Source organism: Carettochelys insculpta, chromosome 3, assembly GCF_033958435.1.
Source record: "Carettochelys insculpta isolate YL-2023 chromosome 3, ASM3395843v1, whole genome shotgun sequence".
In the NCBI taxonomy this organism is placed as follows: Eukaryota; Metazoa; Chordata; order Testudines; family Carettochelyidae; genus Carettochelys; species Carettochelys insculpta.
The window spans coordinates 105,136,545-105,159,478 of NC_134139.1; the positions used below are offsets into that span (position 1 = coordinate 105,136,545).

Genomic DNA, 22,934 nt, shown 5'->3' on the forward strand with positions numbered 1-22,934 from the left:
TGGACTCTTAGAAGACATTTAGGGGGCAAATCACAGCTAAATAACACAGAACACTGAGAGCCAGGGCTGGTTGCTGGAAACAGTCTTTCTGGGACTGTGGGAAACTTGGCCATAACCATGATAAGTGGACATCTGGCCAACTAAAATCATGCCGGATTATGGAGGTTGCCGGATGAGAGCGTTTCAGATTAGAGAAGTTCAACCTGTATTACCTTTCCTACTGTGGGAAGGAGAGGTGTAATTGAGAGGGAGGCATTCAGTTACTCTGTTTCTTTAGTCTTTTAGATATGTTAGTGGCAGTTAAGTGAAAGTTTGGATAGACTCCTATCTAGTAGTAGCTAAGATGATCTTAGTGCTTTGAGTCTGGCCAAGTTGTGAAGTACCACACTAAACTCACATTTATGAAAGCACTTCCTTTTCAATTTCTTTAATATCCCTGGTTGTTGTTTGTGATCTACAGGTATGCTTTGGTGACAAAATTAGTTTGTATAAAATATACTATAATTGTGTCTTTAGTGGGAGGGTTCAGACCTCCTTTATTGTTTTTACTGTTTTCTACTCTCTGTTGCTCAAAATGGGACAGAAATCACACCCTGATCATGTAGTTGTGGAAGCTAAATAAGAAATGATCCATGGTGTTTTTATTTTCAGGGCGGTTGGAAAAGCTGTGATTGGTGGTTTTGTATTCTATGTATTATGAAAGGTGGGAGAAGCCTATTAAATTTTTTCTAATGAAGTATTGATTCAGCGGTGCAGTGCATTTCAAAGGCAGATGACTTTAGTCCGTAGGTAGTATGTGGACCCAATATTCAAATGTTTATAAAAAATTTATTTCAAAACAAAATGTTACCAATAAATAAAATGATCAAAATAAAGTTTTGTAATGAAATTTTCTGTTGAAGTTTTCCAGCTAGCAAAATAGTCACGTTGGTGAAATATTTATTCAAACATATATGTTCGGTGTTCACAAACAGAACATTGGATCTGAAAGTGGCATGGCAATTCTGAGAAAGTGAATGTACCAAATTTTTTTTTTTTGTTTAACAAGTCAATTGCTTACAAAGCTAGCAGCTGCTGTTTTGAAGCTAATCTTAGTGTATTGAATGTTCTTAACCATTTCTACAATCCCACAGTCCTTTATCTTGCTTCTCCTGCTGCGTTCCCACCACCCTGATCCCATTAGCAAAAACTGAGACAGCCTCAGCTTTTACCAAAGTGCAGCTTTGGTTTCAGCTGCTTTTCTGCAAGAGGAAGTGAATGTTGGTCTTTTTTCTCTGTGGCACAGTTGTGATAAAGATGTGGTGGTCTTATCTCTCTTTTAGGTAGTGGCTCTCTATGACTACACAGCGCATCGATCAGATGAGCTAACCATCCATCGCAGTGACATTATCCAAGTGTTATACAAAGATAATGATAACTGGTGGTTTGGCAGCCTAGCAAATGGACAGCAAGGCTATTTTCCAGCTAATTATGTGGCTGGTGAAAGTAAGTTTACTGCTCTCTTCCTGGCATACTGGTGTGGGTTTAACTGATGGTCCAAGATTTTACCATGCTGTTCTGCTTTATTACTCTGAATACATCTGTTTATACAATACACATGACATGTCAAGAACTTCATTGTGAAGCAAAAAGTATGTATAAAATAGCATGTTAACGTGTAGTACTTTGTACTTTTCAAAAGTACCAACACTGTAGTCTCACATTCCAGTTCACACAGTATCTCTGCAGTTTCCAACCACCTCCTTCCTCACTCACCCTCCACCCCCTCCTCACACAACCACCTGGTTCACATAGTATCTTTGCAGCTCTATGGGGCTCCCACAGTATCTAGACAGTTCACAGGCATTCAAGCCTTCCACTTGGTAATAGCTGCAAGACTCTGTCATCTCAGGTTCCTAAACATTAACTTACCTGTAGAATTTATACAACTTTTACCCATTCTAGTGGAGATGTTCATTTCTCAGTATTTCAGTTCCATTCTAGGAATTTAAAAGAGGAGTGTCAGTTAAAACAGCAGTGCCAGATACAAGCTCTGAATTTGCCCGGGTCCTAGTCCTTAAAAACAGCCTCAGTTAGAACACTGCTGCAGCGTGAAAATCAAAACTAAACTAAAAGCAGATTGTAAAACATAGGGAGCAGCTTCAGGAACCCGTTTGGCATAGTGATGCACGCAGTGTTTCTAGTTCCCTCTCTGTTCAGAACTTTCTATTTATGGGACATCTGCCGGGTAGGTGCAGGAAGCATGGCCTCAGGGATAGAAATCCACTGTGATTATCTGTCCAGAGAATAAGAACTACAGTTACCCAATTTTCTTTTCTAAATAAGTTATGACATTAGTGTTTAGAACATAAAAATTCCCTGAACCAGAATAACCCAAAGGTTGATATCTGGGATTTAATCTTCAGCAGCAGCCTGTACAGCTGAGGAAGGGTAAAAAATAAATCTTGTAACAGTCCTTGCCATTTGTTCAAAATAACTTCAGGAGATGTCTCCTTACCTCAGCTGGTGACCCACTTATATTAATGGGTTGTACTGTACATTATTAGCAGCGAGCGGAGGTGGAAAAAGTAACCAAAAAACTTACTTGAGTAAAATTACAACTGCGGGGGGGGTGTACTTAAGTACAAGTCATCAGTGCCCCCCTGGAAAACTACTTCAGTAAAGGTACACACATGGGCACACAAACATACACACACATCATCTTTTGATTTTACTCAAGTATCCAGAAGTGAAAGCAGCTGCACTTTTACTCAAGTAACTTTTTGGGTACTTTTTCCGCATCTGGCAGTGAGCATGATATTTTTGATAATCTGTGAAATATAGTTGCTATAACCACATATCCTACTGTTTGCTTATAAATGTCTAATAATCCTTTTTAAATATTTTCTGAGCTTTATGAGTGTAGTGGTCATAAGTGTGCTAAAGTAAATAATTATGCTAAAGACTAGAGTTTATTGGGAAATTTGAATTAAAAAAAGGAAATGTTCTAATGAAAAAATTTGTGAAAAATATTTTTGACCAGCAAAGCTAATGTCTGTGTGATAATTAGGTAATAGTGGTATCACTGATATTTATGTCAAGAAAAACATACATTTTCATTAATTGCATTATTATTTGCATGATTTTCGAGATAAACATAATGGTGAATTGAATCATCTGTTATGTTTTAGCTGAATTTGAAAAGGAGCTGCCTTCTGGATTAGTACCAGATTCTACTCCTCTTCTACACAGTAAACAAACAGAAGTAGAAGTAAGAAATCCGACTCAGCCTGAGGTAATTATCTGAGAAGAGGGAACCATGAACTGTAGAACATGGATTTTAATTTCCCTGCCTTTTGGTAAAATGCTGAACATTCAGAACCTTTCCATAGGCAAACAAGTGTGTTTTCAGCAGGTGTTCAATACACATTTGTTGCCTAGATCCAGTTGTCTCCATAATTTGTCAATTAAATGCTGGGCCTGCTCTCACTGAAGTCTATGGCAAAGTGCTATTGAAATGACAAAGCTCCCATTTACTTCAAATGTGGCAGCAACATAACTATTGGTTCCATAGATAATGAAGCATGAATATGAAGGTGAATTTATAGAGAATTATCCCCCCTTTGTTATTTTCTAGATAAGAGCGTTCACATTTTAGTCTTGGACAACACAATACCCATAATGCGTGTGTGTATATCTTCAAAATTGTACTCCTTGTTCTATAAAATTTCTTATTTATCGGATGATATAGATAAAGCCTACATGACATGACTGGTGAAAGAAGTCTTCAATCCACGTAATAATTTCCTAAGTATGTTTACATGTTTAGAATCATAAAGCCTCTTCTCCGAACAACACAATTATGCTACATCCAAACCTGTAGCTGAAGTCCCTCCTATTTGTTCCTGCTCCCTCCAAATGATTTTGGGAAAGAAAAGAGCAGTGACTAAGGCTATATCTACACTACCAGATAAATTCAAAATTAAGGCAGTTAGCGCGTTTGTGCCAAGTGACTGTCTTCACTGTAAATACCACTAGCTGGCTTTACGGAGCACTAACATCGGTATTATAACATTATTGAAACCGGCTGGGTGTTGTGTTAAGTTCAAATTTAAAAGTTCGAATGAAGGCTGGTGTGGAAGTGCCATATCTTTGAATCGACTTCATTAGCCTCCAGAGGCTGACTGGTGCTGCTGCACCTGGCTCCCAGCTCCCACAAGTGGCAGGGAGCTCGGTAACTGTCTGGCGCTGCTGCAACTGGCTTCCGGCACCCTGCCACTTGCAGGAGTAGGGAAACTGACTGGCATGACTACACCTAGCTCCCTGCTATGCCTGGCTGGTGGCTCTGGCCAGTTTCCCAGCTCCCCCAAGCAGTGGGGACCTGGGAACCGGGCAGCAGAGTGAACGCTGCTAGTGGTGGGGGTGTAGCAGGGCCTGGTGGGAGGGCACAGAATGCAGTGCTAAAAGAACTGTGGGATAGGTTCCCACAATGCACTGCTGCAACACTCGATGTTTGGCCATTCAGTGTGGCAGCACTAACTCGACTTTGTGGGAAGTGAGGCTACTCAAAATCAAATGTATAGAACCCAGTGTTAAAAAATCAAATTTAATAAAATCAAATTTATCTGGTTGTGTAGACATAGCCTAAGCCTGTTACAATACATGGCTAACTTGGAGGAGTGAAGGACAGGGAGGCAGGGAAATCAATAAACAGAAGCAGAATACTGTTTCTTCTGGTCCATTCCTCTTCTGAAGATTCATCCCATTTTCCTTGTTCAAAAGAAATCTATTTTCTATTGAAAATACTTAACACACTTCTGAAATTTACATTTACAAAAGTAATTTTTAATCATTAAACTGTTTTCAAAGTAAAATAACTATGGCAGGTTATGTATTCACCAGCTAATATATAGATCTCCTACCATGAAGGTGTATTATGTATCCTATCTGTACCTATTAAGTAAACATTCCCAAGGTGTATGGAGGACAGGCAAGTTCACATCACATTCCATATTATTGCATATTTGTCCCATCACTGTCATGTTTGTTTCTTCGTGGTATTCTTGATTCTTTGCAAAATGTTACAGCTGGACAGAGTGAATTCAGGGCGCAGGAACTAGAACAAATACACAAATATCTGTCTCAGCTCAAAGTAGAGAAAACGTATAAGAAGGGAAAGAAATACAGTGGTGTTTTTTATCACAGAGAGTAAGATAAGAATGTATGGTAATGGTATGTGTAAAGCAGACAGCATGATTTTTGCATCTCCATGCAAAACAAATAAGAATTGTTCCATAAATGACATTCTTATCCTCAGAAGAGACATGAAAATTACAGGCTTAAACTATAGGATAATTTGTTCGGAAAAGTAAATATACATAATAAATAATGGAAACCATTTAAGTAAATATTTTTAAGAATTTAAAAGTGATGTTTTAATTGAACATGTTGACGGATCTCTTCTGCTTGCTTTTCACAAATGTTCAAGTAATCAAATTTCACTAACAAATGCTTACAAAAATAATTCAATTTAGAATTTTCAAATATTTTTCCAAACTGAGTTAAAATTTTGTTCGCTTGTAAGATTCAAAATGTATATTGTGTTGCTTAGTTAAATAAGTCATGCATACAAAGAAAATACCATGTAACTTATGTTACCAACATATTGAAAATTTTAAGGTTCAGATTTCCAAGAGCCGGTTGAGTTGAGTCACAAAGAGCTGTTTGGAACTTCTTGTGTAGAAATAACATTTCATATAGGAGAAGGGGGGAGAAATTTAACAAATACGTTATTTGTTACAAATTATTTACTCAGCTTTGCTGAAGTAATTACTTAGTATTCACTTAGTGAGTATTTCAAATTATATTTTTGTAAAGTTAGTGACAATATTGATAAAAAGCGATAATTCTGAAATATTTCTGCTTCTGCATTGCTGTTCCACTATAAAAAAGCTAAGAAACTCATAAGCATACAGTATTCCAAAAAGCAAGCGCAAATTAAACACAGATGTATACACTCATCCCTCATTAAACGAGTACTTTACTTACCAATACTCCAACAAGGGACACATATACTTCCCTTTGTTCACTAGACAAGTGAACTACCCCCCTGCTAATATGAGCCTTACCCCGCGGCTCCATCCCTCTGCAGCCTGACCCCCTGCAGCCCCAGACCATGGCAGCCTGACCCACCTCCCCTGGCTGGCACCACAACCCCAAACTGCGGCAGCCTGACCACCACCCATCACAGCCCCCCTCCCCCTGCCTGCCGGCCCTGCAGCCCCAGACTATGGCAACCTCCCCCCACCCACCCACCCAGCTGGTCCCTTGGATCCAACCTACAGTAGCCTGACACCCCATGCACACAAACGGACCTGACAGACCTAACCCACTGCAGCCTGGGGGCCCTCCCCAACCCACACCGACTCTTCAGGCCTAACCCACTACAGCCTGCCCCAAACCGCTGCAGCCTGACACCCTCGCCCCACCCCCCGGAGGCCTGCACATCCAATCTACAGCAGCCTGAAACCCCCCCATGGACCCAACCCACCTCAGCTTTAACACCCCCTGTCCGCCCCACGGACCCAACCCATGACCAGGTTTTAACCCTCACTCCCACTCATGGCCCCAAACTGCCACCAACCTTTAACCTTCCCCAACCCCCCAAAACCCAAGGTTCACTTATTTTTCAAAAGCAGCGCCACCTACTGCCACTCCTTCCCTGACTTACGAGCACTAGAAACCAATCAAAGACTTTTATATGTGTTTTAATGTTAATTTAGTGTCCGTCTTATGAGTTTTCACCTACGAGCAGGAAGTTGGGAACCAATTATGCTCATATAGCTAGGCATGAGTGTCCTCTATACTCTTTTGTAAAGTACAGTGGCCCAAAGATAGTTAAATGGATTATAGATTAGGATCTCAACATTCGCAAGGGTTCTGTGCCATGGGATCTGGGGAAGTGGCGGCAGCCACCAGTACTCCTGCCCAGGGAAGCAGTGGCAGCCACTGGCGCTCCCAGCCCCGAGGAAGCAAGGCCACTTGCAAATAATTGAATTAACGAATGTTGAGATCTTACTGTATTACTAAATGGTAAATAGTTTCTTTCTTTATAGTCTAGTATGGATTTTTCCAATACCTGCATTATCATTTTGTTGCTTAATTGCACTGATAGATATTTGAAAACCTGAGCCTATTCCAGATCGCCTAATCAGATCATCAGTGTTACCTTTAGAGATTCTGTTTAGCAAAGACACAAAATTAGAAAGGGAAAAGATCTGCAGGGGGTCCTCGTTATACATCCAGGTTACATTCCTAAATAATGCACTTATAGTGAAACAACTTATAATATGTGTAATAATCATAATATCCTTAAGGAATAATGTAATTAGTTTGAGATATGTTCCCAGCACATACAGTTTGCACATGTGGTGTATATATAATGTACCTATAACTCTCAAAAAACAATAAGTAGAAATAGGTAAGTATGTTGTTGTTTTACTCAGTAAATGGATTCAATGTGCTTGGTGGTGGAAGTAAGGATACAGTAACAGAGTGAGGTGGAGGAGAATGGAGATGGGACAGGGGAGTCCCCTGCTGCCATCCCTTGGTTGTCCAAGATGGCAATTTTCTTCATCCTCCTTGTCACCTAAAGGCTTTGCAACAGCTGTTGGTCCTGCTTCTTCCATGTCTTGAAGGCCTGAAGGGCCAACTTCTTTTGGGACTGGCTCAGGTTTCTTTGCTTTCCTAAAGAAAGTTCTTCTTCGAGTGTCCCCGTGGGTGCTCCACATTAGGTGTCGGGCTCGCCCGGCGCCGCAGATCGGATCTTCCAAGCAGTTTCTGCCGGACCGCACATGCGCCGGTGCGCGCCGCTCCCCCGCGCGCTCCCGGCCATGTGCGCGATCCGGTCCCCGCCAGTTCCTCTTAACCGCCGTCGGCTGCAGACGGAATCCAACTAGGCTAAGGCCAAGTAGTGTATTCAACGACTTTATCTGTTTTTTCTTAAAGTTTTTTTCAGGCACTTAGGCTACTGTAAGCTAGCCGGTTGTTATTTTGTAAAAAAAAAAAAAAAACAAAAAAAACAAAACAACAACGAACAAGCTAGGAGAGGGACAGCTCAGCCAGTCCCAGTAACAAGCGCCGGAGGCCAGGAGCTAGGGCTATCAGCCCTCCTGCTAAGGCAGGCCATCGGACGGGGAAAACGGCACAAAGAAGGTGCTAAGTACCCACTTAAAAACTCAAAGACTCATCAACAATGTCCTCTTCAGGCTTTAAAAAAAAAAAAAAAAAAAAAAAATGCTGCTTCTTGATAAGGCCCTCCAGCCAGAAGCGCCGGAGCGGCCGCAGCAGGAGGGACCCTCCGGGGCCCTTAAAAGGAAAGCTGCCTCCCTCACTCCATCAGCGCAGAAACGGAGGAAAGTATCTCCAGCCCGATCCCTGCCGGCAGCAACAGCGAGCGGGACGGGAGGAGCAAGCAGCCCCCAGCCGCAGCAACAGCTGATCGGCGGCTGCACGGAGAGCCACGTGGAAGCGGCTCAGCCTCCGATACTCAGCCAGCCACCCCGCACCCCAGGCAGGGCGGCGGCTAAGCAAACGCCGGTACCGGCGGCACCGCAGGCAGCGACACCGACCCCCGGGGAACCGGCGGTGCAGAGCGCGCAGGCACGTAGCCTGCCGGCACCGGAGGACACCGCACATGCGGCATCGCCCTCAAGCGTGCCTAGCACGGTGCGGACGGGGCCGGAATCCCCTGTATGCTCCCCAGCCCGATCCCTGCCGGCAGCAACGGCGAGCGGGACGAGAGGAGCGAGCAGCCCCCAGCCGCAGCAACAGCTGATCGGCGGCGGCACGGAGAGCCACGTGCAAGCGGCTCAGCCTCCGATAATCAGCCAGCCACCCCGCACCGCAGGCAGGGCGGCGGCTAAACAAGCGCCGGTACCGGCGGCACCGCGGGCAGCGGCACTGACCCCCGGGGAACCGGCGGTGCAGAGCGCGCAGGCACGTAGCCTGCCGGCACTGGAGGACACCGCACATGCGGCACCGCCCTTGAGCGTGCCGAGCTCGGTGCGGACGCCGGAATGCCCTGTATGCTCCCCAGCCCGATCCCTGCCGGCAGCAACAGCGAGCGGGACGGGAGGAGAGAGCAGCCCCCAGCCGCAGCAACAGCTGATCGGCGGCGGCGCGGAGAGCCACGTGCAAGCGGCTCACCCTTCGATAATCAGCCAGCCGCCCTGCACCGCAGGCAGGGCGGCGGCTAAACAAGCGCCGGTACCACCGACCCCCGGAAAACCGGCGGTGCAGAGCGCGCAGGCACGCAGCCTGCCGGCACCGAAGGACACCGCACGTGCGGCACCGACTTCGAGTGTGCCGAGCTTGGTGCGGACGGGGCCGGGATCCCCTGTATGTCAGGGGCGGAGTTACCTCCTCAAGGGAGGGGGAAGACTGCACACAAGAGGAGGCATTGCAGCCCCTCTCCGCACAGGGCTGTGGAGTTGCTTTCTCACAGCCCTCAGCTATGTTGCAGACTCCAACTAGAAGGCAGGGGTCCCCCCTCCCTTGGCCTACCCGGAGCCCCCTTCTCCATTTCTGCAACCAGCCTCACCCTGGCTGGGACCACCTCCACCCTTCCTGGGATTTGAACCGCTGCACTATTAGGCAAAGTCGCTCTCTCCGGGGTCTCGACGGTCTCCCTCCCCCAGACGCACAGGGTATGCACCAAGGGAGTGGTCTAGGTCACCTTCCCAAGACCAGTGCTTATACTGCCATGGTTGCCCCTACCACGCAGGGCATAGACACCATCGGCAATCTACTAGGGAAAGATCCCTACGAACGATCTCGTACCCCCGAGGGCAATTGCGACCGGGGACAGAGACTTAAGCATCTCAGGGGGGACTGGTTATGGAACCCCGAGATTTTCCTCGCACACCTCTAGTGAGAGGGTGTACCATCATCAGCAGGAACCGGAAGGGTCCAGAGAGACGTACCCCAGCGGTTCCTCGCTTTCCTCCCCGGATGAGGCTACGGCCCCGGGGGGCGTCCATCCTCCGGACGATCTCAAACAGTTCCAAGAGCTGTTTTACGAGGGTGGCCTTCACGCAAGGCTTCCAGACAGCAAAGGTGCAAGAGCAACACCATAAGCTCCTCAAAAATCTGAGACCTCCGGCCTCCTCCAAAATAGCAATACCGCTGATGACGCAATCTTGGAGTCTGCCACTATGATATGGCAGACTCCTGCGACTATTCCGCCTGTCCACAAAAGAGCGGAAAAAAAAAAAAAAATACTTCGTGCCCACGAAGGGCATGGAGTTCCTGTTCAGCCACCCACAACCAAATTCTTTGGTGGTGGAGTCGTCGCAACGTGGGGGAATAGACAAACATGCCAAAAAGCTAGAGCTGTTGGGCAGAAAGGTCTACTCCTCCTCCACGCTACTGTTGCCAATGGCAAATTACGCAGCGGATCTAGCGAACCATAATTTCGACAACCACATTAGGTTGACCTCCCTCATGGACTCGCTTCCAGAGGGCACGAAACCAGTGCTCAAGGCCGTCATCCGACCATTTTATAACCAGTGGCAAAGGATCACCACAGACAAATGGGTGCTGGAGATCATAGCCACGGGGTACGCCATCCCCTCCCAGTTGCTCCCACCGCCATGACCTCCACCCGGGGCCCCACCTCCAGGAGACCTCCCATGTAGCGAGGCTCAAGCAGGAGGTAGACCATCTCATGCTCGTAGGGGCAGTGGAAAGAGTGCCGGAGCAACTGCAAGGGAGAGGGTTCTACTCGAGGTACTTCCTCACGGGGAGGCCCATCTTAGATTTTCGAGGCCTCACCGGTACCTGCGCAAGCAACGTTTTCGGATGATCACAAACGCCTCCATCCTTACGGCACTAGATGATGGAGATTGGTTCGCAGCCCTCGACTTACAAGGTCCTACCGTTTGGGCTCTCCTCAGCCCCCAGAGTCTTCACCAAGACCTTGGCAGTGGTGTCAGCCTACCTGCACAGACAGGGGGTATTTATATTCCAGTATCTGAATGACTGCCTACTCAAAGGGGCCTCGAAGGAGGAGGTACTACGCATAATATGTGTCACAGCAGGCACGTTCTCTTCGCTCGGCCTGCTTATCAATCTGACAAAATCAAAGACAGACCCCACACAGGACATAGAGTTCGTAGGGGCACGCATAAATTCTATTACAGCGAGGGCGTATCTACCAGAGACTCGCTTTCGGGCCATCGGCTCCCTCGCGCAAGGCTTCACCTTCAGCCCTATGGTGCCGGTTCTGACGTGCTTACAGCCGCTGGGCCACATGGCAGCAGCGACGTTTCGTAGAACAGAACGCCAGGTTACACATGCGCAGCATGCAGCATTGGCTGGCGAGCGTATACAAACCGGCAGCACACAGTTCACAGGATGGCGTCGCCCACAACGGAGGTGCGCAAATCCCTGCAATGGTGGGTAAACCCCGAGAACCTGCTAACAAGGGTACCCTTCCACCAACCACACGTATTGGTTTTTCTTACTACAGATGCCCCCCTCATAGGGTGGGGAGCACACATGGGCGAAGAGGTGACGCAAGGGCTGTGGTCCTCTATGGAGCAGTCACTGCACACAAATATACTGGAGCTCAAAGCAGTGTTCCACGCCTGCAGACACTTTCGAGACCAACTGAAAGGCAAGGTAGTCGGGATCAGTACAGACGATACCTCCACCATGTTTTATATAAATCGGCAAGGAGGAGCTCGGTCCCGTGCCTTATGTGTAGAAGCAGTCCGGTTGTGGAACTGCTGCATCGCCAACAATGTAACCTTGAAAGCCTCGTACTTACCAGGCGCTCGCAATGTGAAGGCAGACCAGCTGAGCAGGCGTTTCGCACTCACGCACGAGTGGCAGATCCGTCCCGATCTGCTGCAACCGATTTTTCCACGCATGGGGTTTTTCCCCAGATAGACCCTGTTTGCTACTCAGCACAACAAGAAGTGCCCACGATTCTGCCCCAGGGCAGGACTGGGACGGGGGTCCCTGAGGGATGCCTTCGCGATCTCATGGGGGGGCCCCCTGCTTTACGCTTTCCCTCCCACAGTGCTCATCCACAAAGTGTTGCAGAAAGCCAGGAGGGAAGGAACCTGAATGATCCCGATAGTCCCAACGTGGGATCGACAGCAATGGTTCCCCCTATTCCTGCGCATGTCGGACCGGCCACCGATGTCCCCTCCGGTGGCGCGGGATCTGCTCACGCAAGCCCAGGGGTCCATAGTGCATCCGCACCCCCAAAGCCTGCGACTACAAACGTGGTTAATCCATGGCTCAGCTCCCTAGAGAGCACATGTACGGAGGAAGTGCAGCAAGTCCTAGAAAGTAGCAGGAGGACTTCCACCAGGAAGACCTTCAAGCAGAAATGGACTCGCTTTACGGCATGGTGTTCTACCAAACAGCTAGCCCCCTTTCGGTGCCTATGGCTGTGATATTAGAGTATTTACTGGACCTCAAGAGAGGACGACTCTCACTATCCTCGTTTCAGGTCCACCTGGCCGCCATTTTGGTGTTCAGACACGAAGAGGAAGGGCACACGGTGTTCGCCCATCCCATGGTTACCAGGTTCTTCAAAGGGCTGGTAAGCCTATACCCCCCTCAGAAACCGCTTCCACCTCTGTGGAACTCGGACCTGGTGCTTAATGCGAAAGGGGACCACCATTTGAGCCTTTGGCCACGGTTTCCCTCCGCCTCCTTATGATGAAGACGACCTTTCTTCTCGCAATCACGTCAGCTCGCAGGGTGAGCGAGCTTGAGGCAGTTATGGCAACGCCGCCCTGCGCTGTTTTTCCAAGGAGGCGGTAACCATACGGCTGCATCCAGCCTTTGTTCCTAAAGTTTTTTTCTGAGTTTCATACTAACGAACCTATTGTTTACCCTTATTTATCCAAAGCCTCATAACTCTAACAAAGAGGCGCGCCTACACCTCCTGGACGTGAGCAGGCGCTAGCCTTCTATATGGACAGGACCAAGTCCTTCCGGAGAACGGATAGGCTCCTAGTCTCTATAGCTCCCAAATCAAAAGGAGAATGTCTCTCTTCGCAGAGAATCTCTAAGCACATCGTATCTTGCATAAAAATGTGCTACAAACTCAAAAAGACTCCTTTACTGGCCACGCCCAGGGCTCATTCCACTAGGGCGGTGGCAGCATCAATAGCCTTTTTTTCAAGGGCGTTGCGCTAAAAGACATTTGCAGAGTGGCGACCTGGTCATCCTGTGACACCTTCGCCAAACATTACGCCCTTCACAGGGTATTCCAAGAGGATACCCGTCTCTCGGCAGCGGTCCTCTCGGGGACAAGCTGCACATAATCCGATTACCCACCTCCTATCTTGGGTTACTGCTGGGTAGTCACCTAATGTGGAGCACCCACGGGGACACTCGAAGAAGAAAGAAAGGTTACTCACCGTAGTAACGGTGGTTCTTCGAGATGTGTCCCCGTGGGTGCTCCGCTACCCGCCCATCCTCCCCGCTCCGGATCTCTGTTTAGTGTTTTGCAGGAGCATCCGAGGCGGTTGGTCAAGGAACTGGCGGGGACCGGATCGCGCACATGGCCGGGAGCGCGCGGGGGAGCGGCGCGCACCGGCGCATGCGCGGTCCGGCAGAAACTGCTTGGAAGATCCGATCTGCGGCGCCGGGCGAGCCCGACACCTAATGTGGAGCACCCACGGGGACACATCTCGAAGAACCACCGTTACTACGGTGAGTAACCTTTCTTTTCTAGTGTTGTCCGATTGCAACTACAAATTTTTACATCCAAAATCTCTCAATAGCATGACAAGCTGTCACATAGGAGATGTGCAACCTTGGAAGAGCACTCAGATGATCACAAGTCTTGATTGTGTTGATGATTTCAACAGCAAGGCTAAAAGTATGATGAAGAGACTTCACTGTAAGTCCCTTATCTTCCTTCTTCATTGTTTCTTCTTTGTTGTTGTCCTGGCTTTCCTCTTCAAATGCTTGCTTATTTAATAATTCCAGGTCTCCATTACTTAGAGGTTCTGAATGAGAAGCAATCAATTCAGTCACATCCTCTTCGTCAATATTGTCAAATGCTCTTCTTTGCTAGTGTCACCAACTCCCAGCGAATTGTAGTCTCATCGAAACTAACCGAAGTCATTCACTGCTTCAGGGTAGATTTTTTTCCACACGCTGTTCATGCATCAAATACCTATTTCATCCCATGTTTTGCCAGTATGTGTCACTGCATCCATTATGTTTAAACTTTTCCAAAATTCCTGCATGGTTGGTTTTCCTTTGCCATCTTTATCCTTGATGAGTTTCCTGAATGTCCTGCATAGGTAACAGGCTTTACAGTTAGCGATTGCACCTTGATCCATTTGTTAGATAAGTGACGTAGTGTGTGGTAGTAAGAACTCAACTTTAATGTTGAGGCATAATAATTCATAATCTAAGTTATGTGTAGCAACATTGTCTACACGAAGAAGAATTTTGAATGTGAGATTTTGCTCTTCCCAATATTTTTTCTGTAACAAACTAATCCACAAACCAGCCACAAAATATTTGCTTTGTTATCCAAGCCTTTCACTGCAACTTCCATATGATGGGGAGACGAGACTTCACATAATTTTTCATGACAAGAGGGTTCTAGCTATGATAAACAAGCAGTGGTTTAATTTCCTTGTCTCCCTTGGCACTGGCACCGAGCAAGAGTGTCAGACAGTCTTTTAAAGCATCGAAGCCTAGCGCACTTTTTTCATTAACAGAAATGTAGGTTCATGTTGGCATTTGTTTCCAATAATGTCCCATCTCATCTACATTAAAGACTTACTGTGGATTGTATCCTCCTTCCCCAATGATCTCTGTCAGCTTTGCCCTGTATACTTCAGCTTGCTCTGTGTCAGCAATCACTGCTTCACCTTGCACTCCAACATTTTTGACCCTATAGAGTGACTGGAAATGGTGAAACCAGCTACAGCTAGCATTAAATGTTTTTTCTCTAGAAGTGGCTCCTATCTCCCACTTCTTTTTATCCTTCAGGAATTCAAATAACCTCACTGTCCTTAACCACATAGCCAATTTTATCTCCATCATTTCCATCATCATCTTTGCCGAGTGTTCTTCACAGAAGAATGCTGTGTCGTATGCTTAGCCCTTTCCATTATATCATCAGCATTCTTGGCAATGGTGTGTAACATTGTTGGAGGTAGGCTAAGATGGCGAGCAATGTCAGCCTCCCATTCACCATTTCTCATGCACTTCATCACATCTGTTTTCTCAGCGAGACTCACACTAACATGTTGCCTCTTGCGAATACCACTTAACTTTGCACTAACTCTTGATTTCTCAACCGTGGCTAAAGGATTACACAAATGCTGTACTGTATAGTCACAGCACACTACAGCAGAGATGAGCAAAGTGGGGGGCATGGCCCATTGGAGGGCACAACGTTTTTTATGGGAGGCACAGCAAAGGCCCACTCCCTGCAGCCGTAGTGTCAGTAATGCCAGAAGAAGCTGATTCTGGAGGAGGGAGTGCAGGCAAGACACCTGCCCTGGCTATTCTTCCTTGCAGTGGGACACTTCCCTTGTCCACAGGGAGGGCACGTGCCACTGTCGCCTCCCTTCAACCCAGCACACAGCCTGCCCCTGCGAGTCCTCCCTTGGTATGCAGGGAGGACACTGTGCAGCGCTGTCTCTTTTCTGCCTGGCATGCAGCCTGTCCTGCCGGCTCCCCGCTGGCTCTCAGCAGCTTGCCAGCTCCCTGCTGGCTCTCACCTGTCCCCGCAGCTCCCTGCTGGTCCCCCATGACTTTTAGGGCTCACTTCCAGGGTTCCTGCACTACAGTGCCTGCTGCCAAGCCACCACAAAGCTCTGCTGTGTTCCTGGCTTTTGGTCCCTCGGCTCCAAGTGACGTAAATGCAGCTTAGCATGACATATAATGAATCTGCTTTCCTGAATTAATTAATGACTTATAGTGAAACGACTTATAATGAGGATCCCCTGCATTAGTATGTTAATAGAGATTGGTTTTGTGTTTGTCTTTTATATAATTGAATAACAACCACCTTTCGTTATATCAGTGAATATCAATCACAATCAATTTGAAATAAATACTAAGAAGTTTGTAAAGGAACAATCCCCACAATCTGAAGGATCATTTACTTAATAATTTCTTATATGGTAGGTTTTTCTCAGTCCTATTCCAGGGCAAAATATTTAAAATGTCACAGAGAGGGAGAGAATATTCTTTAAATTCTACGTCAAAATTACGTTTTCCAAGCATGTACTAATAATGAAGTGGGACCATTCAATGTGCAGTAATGGTCAAAAACCCCCAAACAAAATGTTAGTGTGTGTTTATAAAGACTAGGATAAACATGCAGTCTTGAGAACATTATAATACCTTTATACAGCTGATGCTTCCCTGGAACACTGCATTCCATTCTTCTCATCCTGTATCAAAAAACATACAGGAGAAAGAAAAGGTGTTCACTTCAAAGTTTAAAAAAATGGCTAAATGGAGAAAATTGTGAGTGATGAGATAGTGTACTGTTCATAAAGTTCTTTTCATTATTGTTGTTGGTACCAAAAATATTTGAGAGAGAAGGTGGGTGAAATTATATGTTTTTATTGGACTAACTTCTCTTTGTGAAAAGATAAGCTCACAAGCCCTTTTCAAATCTGTGCTCAGCATAAGCTCAAAAGAAGCAATAAAGGTAATAACACATTTCTACTCCTACTTAAAATCCTCCTGTTTATGTATTCAAGGATTTCATTAGGCCTTTTAGCCACAATGTCAGTCTAGGAGAACATATTCAGCTGAGTATATATCACAACCTCCAAATGTTTTTCAGAGCAGATTCACATGCAGGCCTGCTGATGTGGGGGCCTGGCAATTCAGAGACCCAGAGCTCTTCTACCTTGCCCCCAGGCCCACAGTTGCCTAAATCACAGTTTCTTAAATTTTTGAGACTGCCGAACACCAAACAATATTTTTTACGTGGAACACCTATGAACATTTTCTTCAAAAAAATTGTTGTCAGACCAAAATAAAAAAACAACAAACACTAACATATACAGAAAAAGCAAAATGAAGTAATTTAATCAGGTATCTGAGCAATGAAGAAGTAACACTGTATCTAGTTTTAATAACAGAAAATATATACTATCAGTGTATTTTTCAAAATGCTTGCAGCACACCTATGAGTTGGTCACAGGACACCAGTGGTCCGCAGAACATAGTTTAAGAAACACTGACCTAAACCATTATACCTCAGAACATCAGCCTGCCGCTCACTAGGGAAGTCTAGACAGAAACTTCCCTATGGGCAAGTTATGTTTTAACTGTTGTTCATGGAGGTGTTTTTGTACTTTTCTCTAAACCATTTGGTAGTGAACACAGTCAGAGAGAGGATATTCTACTTTTTTATTTTTTTCCTAAATTTTCTGAAGACTTCAATAAATGTTTATTAGAAAAGATCAGATAGCGTCAGTTATTTTTCATGGGAAATTTTGGGGAGGGGGGTCTTTTTAAATATCCTATGACCTATGCTCCACACAGAATACAAAGGTTAAGTAGTAGTAGTATGAATTTTACCCAAAAACAAATAAGACCAGCAAAAGCCAAAACAAAAAACAAACAAAAATATCGTCAGTGTGTGGAAATTTTTGACAAAACAGTCAATTTATTCCACCGAAAACAAGAAGGCTGTTATTAAATATTTGTTTGTTTTTTCTTCGGCCAAAAAACCCACGTTATTTAAAAATGTTTACTTTAGACTGCGTTTTGACCAACCTGTACCTTTTATATTTTTTGTTAAGCGCTTTTTGAGAAATGCCAAATGTATAGGTTAATTCTGATTACAAGTATGTGTAATATGAGAGAGTGATTGTTCTCTAACATTTTTAAGTCCTAGGTGACAGATTAGTGCCCTTTCAAAAAAAAATGATGATTAATGTGATTTAGGTCATTCAGGATTCTACCTCTAGCTAACCTGTGAAGAAAAGACACTACAGAGGTGGGTTGGATGCTGGCAAAAGACAGTTTAAATGTATTAAATCCTCAATCTGAGTCTCAAATTTTATAATGAGCATCAGTTTCAAAGTATGTTGCTTCTTAGAGACCGCTTTGAGTCCTGCAAATATGGACTATTTTGTTGCAGGCTAAGATCCACTTGTAGTTTTGGGGAGGGTATCATCGGTTTCTACTGTTCACTTTGTATACATGATATAACAACTTGGTGCAAAACTTTGTTCATCTGCCTTTTGAATTACTTAACTCCTGAGCCACAAAATTACTTCATATTCATCTTTACTTACAACATACATCTAAACTGCCAATATAAAATCTTTTCAGAATCTTCATGGTGTACAGTTGCAGGGCTCTTTTTGTCACATTAAGTTTAAAATTTATTTAGCCTTTTCTTATAAGCACTTATAAACTTGATCTGTTCCTGGCAATGGATAGAGGTATTCTCTAAATCCATTTTAATGTTATTCTAAAACTTAATTATGTGAGATTGACCAGAGACTAGGATAAATTTAAATAAAGAAAAATCAGTAGTTCTTTTCTCTTCCCCACCACCGGAAGCATGTATTGGCATCAACTCTCTAAGGCTCTAGTCCTGCCACTGGGTACATGCAGGCTGACTCTTGGTCTCTTCCTCGTAAAGAGTCCATGCTTCTGAGCGCCTTTTCAGAATAAGGCTTAGCGTATCAGGTTTACTACTGAGAGTGATGGGGAACATTGTTCAAGACTATTTTGGCATATTGTGGCTGAAATTTTCTGCTGAATTACATAAAAAATAGAATATAAACATGTTTCCCTTGTGTCTTTTCTCAGCTGAACAAGGAAGTACCACCATGACCTAAATTCATAGCCCTTCTAACGTTCATCTTTAGACAGAACAGAAGATTTGCAAGTTCATGCATTTTGAAGAGACAAAGAGTAGACTAAACCACCACAAAAATATGTTATCCAATTAGATTAGAATGTGTTTCAGTTAAGCTGATAATGCAAATGTCCCACCTTTTCCAGTATGCTTAACATTCTGTTCTAGAAACAATGTCATCTCCTCGATCAGGAGCAAGCAATAAGCAGTCGGTGGGCTGGACTAGGTTTACCAGGATTCACCATTGGCAGGCCATCAGACATTTTCTTTGCCTGCACATCTGCAGGTATGGCTTCTCACGGCTCCCACTGACTATAATTTGCCATCCTCAGCCAAAGGGAGCCGCAGGAAGTGGTGACTCGGCCCACATCTCTTCCTGCAGCTCCCTTTGGCTAGGAGCAGTGAACCACATCCAACAGGACCTGCAAGCAGCAATAGCTGTGGACATGCAGGTAAATAAAGCATCTGATGGCCCACCACCAATAAACCGTGTCCAGCCCACCATCCGCTTATGGCCCACCCTGTCTTACACTGATAGAGATGGTGTTTCCCTAGAATAGATCTACAAAGCTGCTGTGTGGTTGTGCACACAGATTCTTGGAGGTCACATGTAGGTAGATGTTGGAGGGGCATGGGGCAGTTTTTGACACTCTTTTCTTCTTCTCCACCTCTCTTGGTCTGCACTGCAACGAGACCTCTCAAATTGCACCACTCCATCACAGATTACTGCTTTCCACCAGGAATGGTCTTGGGCAAGGTTCTCCCAGATGTCAACACCAATGCTGCCCTTTTCCATGTGTGCCTTCAGAATGTCCTCATACCATTTATCCTGGCCCCCCAATGCTCCTCTGTCTTTCCTCCAACTCAGAAAACAGTATGTTTTGGGAGGGTGCTGATCAGACATCTGAACCTTATGACCAATCCAACAAAGTTGCTGATGAATGATAATGACTTCAATGCTGGTCATGTTCGACTCTTCCAGGATGCTAGTGTTCATGCGCCTATCCTCCCAAGAGATATTTAGGATTCTCCAGAGGCAACGCTGATGATATTGTTGAAATGCCTTCAGATGGTACTTGTATGTTGTCCAGGTTTCACTTGCATACAGTAGCATTGGAACAACCACTGCATGGTATACAGGAAGTTTTGTCTTGGGATAGATGTGCTGGTCTTGAAGACCCTTTATTTCAGGTGGCCGAAAACAGAGCTTCCACGGCTCAGATGATGCTGGATTTCCACATCAGTGTCAACTTTAGTGGAAGGATGACTTCTGGGATCTTGGAAGTGCTCAACATTTTCCAGCAGTTCTCCATTGACTTGGATACAAGGTGCATGAGCTTCTCTCATCAGTGAGAGTTGGCATAGCACCTTGGTCTTTTTAATGTTCATGCTGAGCCTGAGATTCTGATGTGCTTCAGTGAAGGCACTTAAGATGGCCTGAAGGGCTGCCAGAGAAAGAGTAGCAACCATGCTGTTATCCCCATACTACAGCTTCATGATCGAGGTCATGGAGCTCTTGCTCTTAGCCTTCAGTCTCCTGAGATTGAAAAGCCTCCCGTTCATCCTGTAGACAATCTTCACACCATCTGGAAGCTTGCCATCAGTGAGGTAAGGGTCTTGGTGATGAAGATGCGGAACAGTGATAGGACAATGATGCAGCCTTGTTTGATTCCCTTTTTTACCTCAAAGGCATTGCTTTGGGATGTGTTGTTGTTCACTACTGTGACAGTCATATTGTCATGAAGCAGCCTCACAATGCAAATCAATTATTTGTGGCAGCAGATCTTTGAGACGGTGATCCACACAGTGCGATGACTGACTGAGTCGAATGCTTTGGCGAGGTCAATGAGACTCATGTATAAGGTGTGGCTTTGTTCACAACATACTTTTTGCATTTACCAGGCCCTGAAGATCATGTCCGCTGTTCCTTGGAATGTTTGGAAGTCACACTGAGATTCTGGGAGAATTTCTTCTGAGAGTGGCAGGGATCAGTTTGCAAGTATTCAAGCTAAGCTTTTCCCTGCCATTGCCAGGAGGGAGATTTCATGGTAGTTTCCACAGTCTGACTTTTGCCCTGTTTGAAGAGACTGACAATCAGTGTCTCTCTGAAATCTCATAGCATCTGGTCCCTATCCCAGATTTTGAGAATTAGGAGATGGAGCTCTGTTCCACCTTACTTGAAGACTTTGGCGGGGATTCCATCTAGTCAGGTTGCCTTGTTGCACTTCATTGCTTTGATGGCAGCTTGGGCCTCCCTCAGTATAGGAGGTGTTCCAAGGTTATCTCGAGGTGGTTGCTGAGAGATTTGGTCAAGGGATTGTAGGACCGTGGTGTTGGGATGGTTCAAGAGCTCATTATAGTGCTCCCTCCAGCAAGAAGCAATGGCTTCATTGTGGAATAGACACACCTCAGCAAATCCAGTTTGTGACAAAATAGTTACATCGCTTATTCTTGGAAAAATAATCACACTTTTTTGTGAAGGAAATTATACCAAGATACATCCAGATGGAACAGACATTTTTGTTGTCTATCAAAAGTGTTTCTCTGCACAAAATTAAGATGTTTTGGTTTTGATCTTTTAAGATGCTATCTTTAGATATTCAGTTCTCTGGTCATGCTGAAATGTCTCGATTCAATGTAGCCAATATTACTAACATTTTAATTTTCACTTTTTCTGGTTAGATTATTCATTGGCTAAATCTGAATGGGACACACATTTCTCTCTAACCAGGTTTTCTCAACTGTTTTCTAACTATAATAGTGCCTCAAGTTACATGAGGGTTGTGTTCCCATACACCCTCACGTAACTAGAATTTTGTGTAAGTCAGGCAGCGGCTTTTTTCCCCAGTGGAACACGCATTCTGTAGATGGGGAACCAGCAGAAACACCTAAAGCGCCTTTTGCAAAGTAAGTCCTGCGTTGGGGGGACAGCTCGGGAGGGTTAAGCCTGGCCATGGGCTGAGTCTGTGGGAGGGGGACAGGGGGGCTAAGCATGGGATGGGTTGGGGGGTGGGGTGGAGTTGAGCTGGGGCCATGCAAAGGGTGGGGGGCAGTTTAATCAGGGCAGGATGAGCTAGAGCCACACATGGGGGTGGTGAGCAAGGGGAGGGAGGGCAGGCTTGAGCCAGGGCCCAGGGGAAGCTGGATTTTGAGTTGCACTTAATTCGCATTAATGCAAGTTAAGCGCAACTTGAAATTATGCATTTTGAAGGTTTACTGTACATCTGAGAATTGAGCTGTAGATTGTAACTCTCTTGTCAAACACCCTTGGGATCTGAGTGGTCCCAAATGAGTGGATTTGCTGGATGAGGGGAGGTCGGGTCCCCAGGCTGCCTGGAGGGGGCCCCACTCCTGCAGGGCTCCCCCACCCTGCCCGGCTGGCTGCCATGGAGTTGCCAAGCTGTCCCCACAGCTGCAACCCTGCCAGCAGGGTTCCATGCCCCAGCCAGGGTCTCTGCAGGTGTGGGGCTGCCAGCACAGCTCCCTGCCTCCGTTGGTTCCCCACCTTGGGGCTGCCAGGCTCCCCCTGCCTGGCCAGGGTTCCTGCGGCTGCTGGGCTGCTGTTGAGGCTGGCTACCCATTATGGGGCTCCTGGCAGGGCTCCAGACCAGAGTTGGGCTGCTCACAATGGGGCTCACCAACCCCAGTTGTTCTCATCTCAGTGGGACTTCCCAATCTGGAGGTTCCCCACCAGCAGGGCTCTGCTACAGCCCCACACAGCTGGAGCCCTCTGGTCCAACAACATATGTGATCCTGCTGGATGAGGGATGTTGCTGGACAAGAGAGTGCCGGACAAGAGAGTTTCAACCTGTACAGCAAACTAAGGCCACTGCACTCCTGAATAATGTGCTAAAACATATTTTCATTGACTTCACATAATTAGCTAATTTGCTGTAAATTTCTGGAGTGCCTTCATGCACACATGGACATAATATGTTCCATCACATAAGTCTTTGTGCTTTCATCCTACAATGCTAGTTGAGTTACAGCAGGAAACGGCATCTGGTTTTAGATAGGAAGGGTACTGTGAAAAGGTGTCACTTAAAGATGGTGTGAAGCTGATAAG

The 22,934-nt window shown here is 45.7% G+C and overlaps 1 protein-coding gene across 5 annotated transcripts in view; it reads left to right on the plus strand.

The window, feature by feature from the left end:
* AHI1 (Abelson helper integration site 1) overlaps positions 1–22,934 on the plus strand; it is a 191,714-nt gene that overhangs the window by 154,825 nt on the left and 13,955 nt on the right. For 4 of the 5 annotated variants that reach the window (XM_074990512.1, XM_074990515.1, XM_074990513.1 and 1 more), the window contains 2 exons: positions 1,323–1,485; positions 3,171–3,274. In XM_074990512.1, coding sequence (XP_074846613.1) covers positions 1,323–1,485; positions 3,171–3,274 — 267 coding nt within the window. Of the gene's footprint in view, positions 1–1,322; positions 1,486–3,170; positions 3,275–13,787; positions 13,907–22,934 lie in introns of all 5 variants that reach the window. The other variant, XR_012645037.1, reaches the window with a different exon arrangement.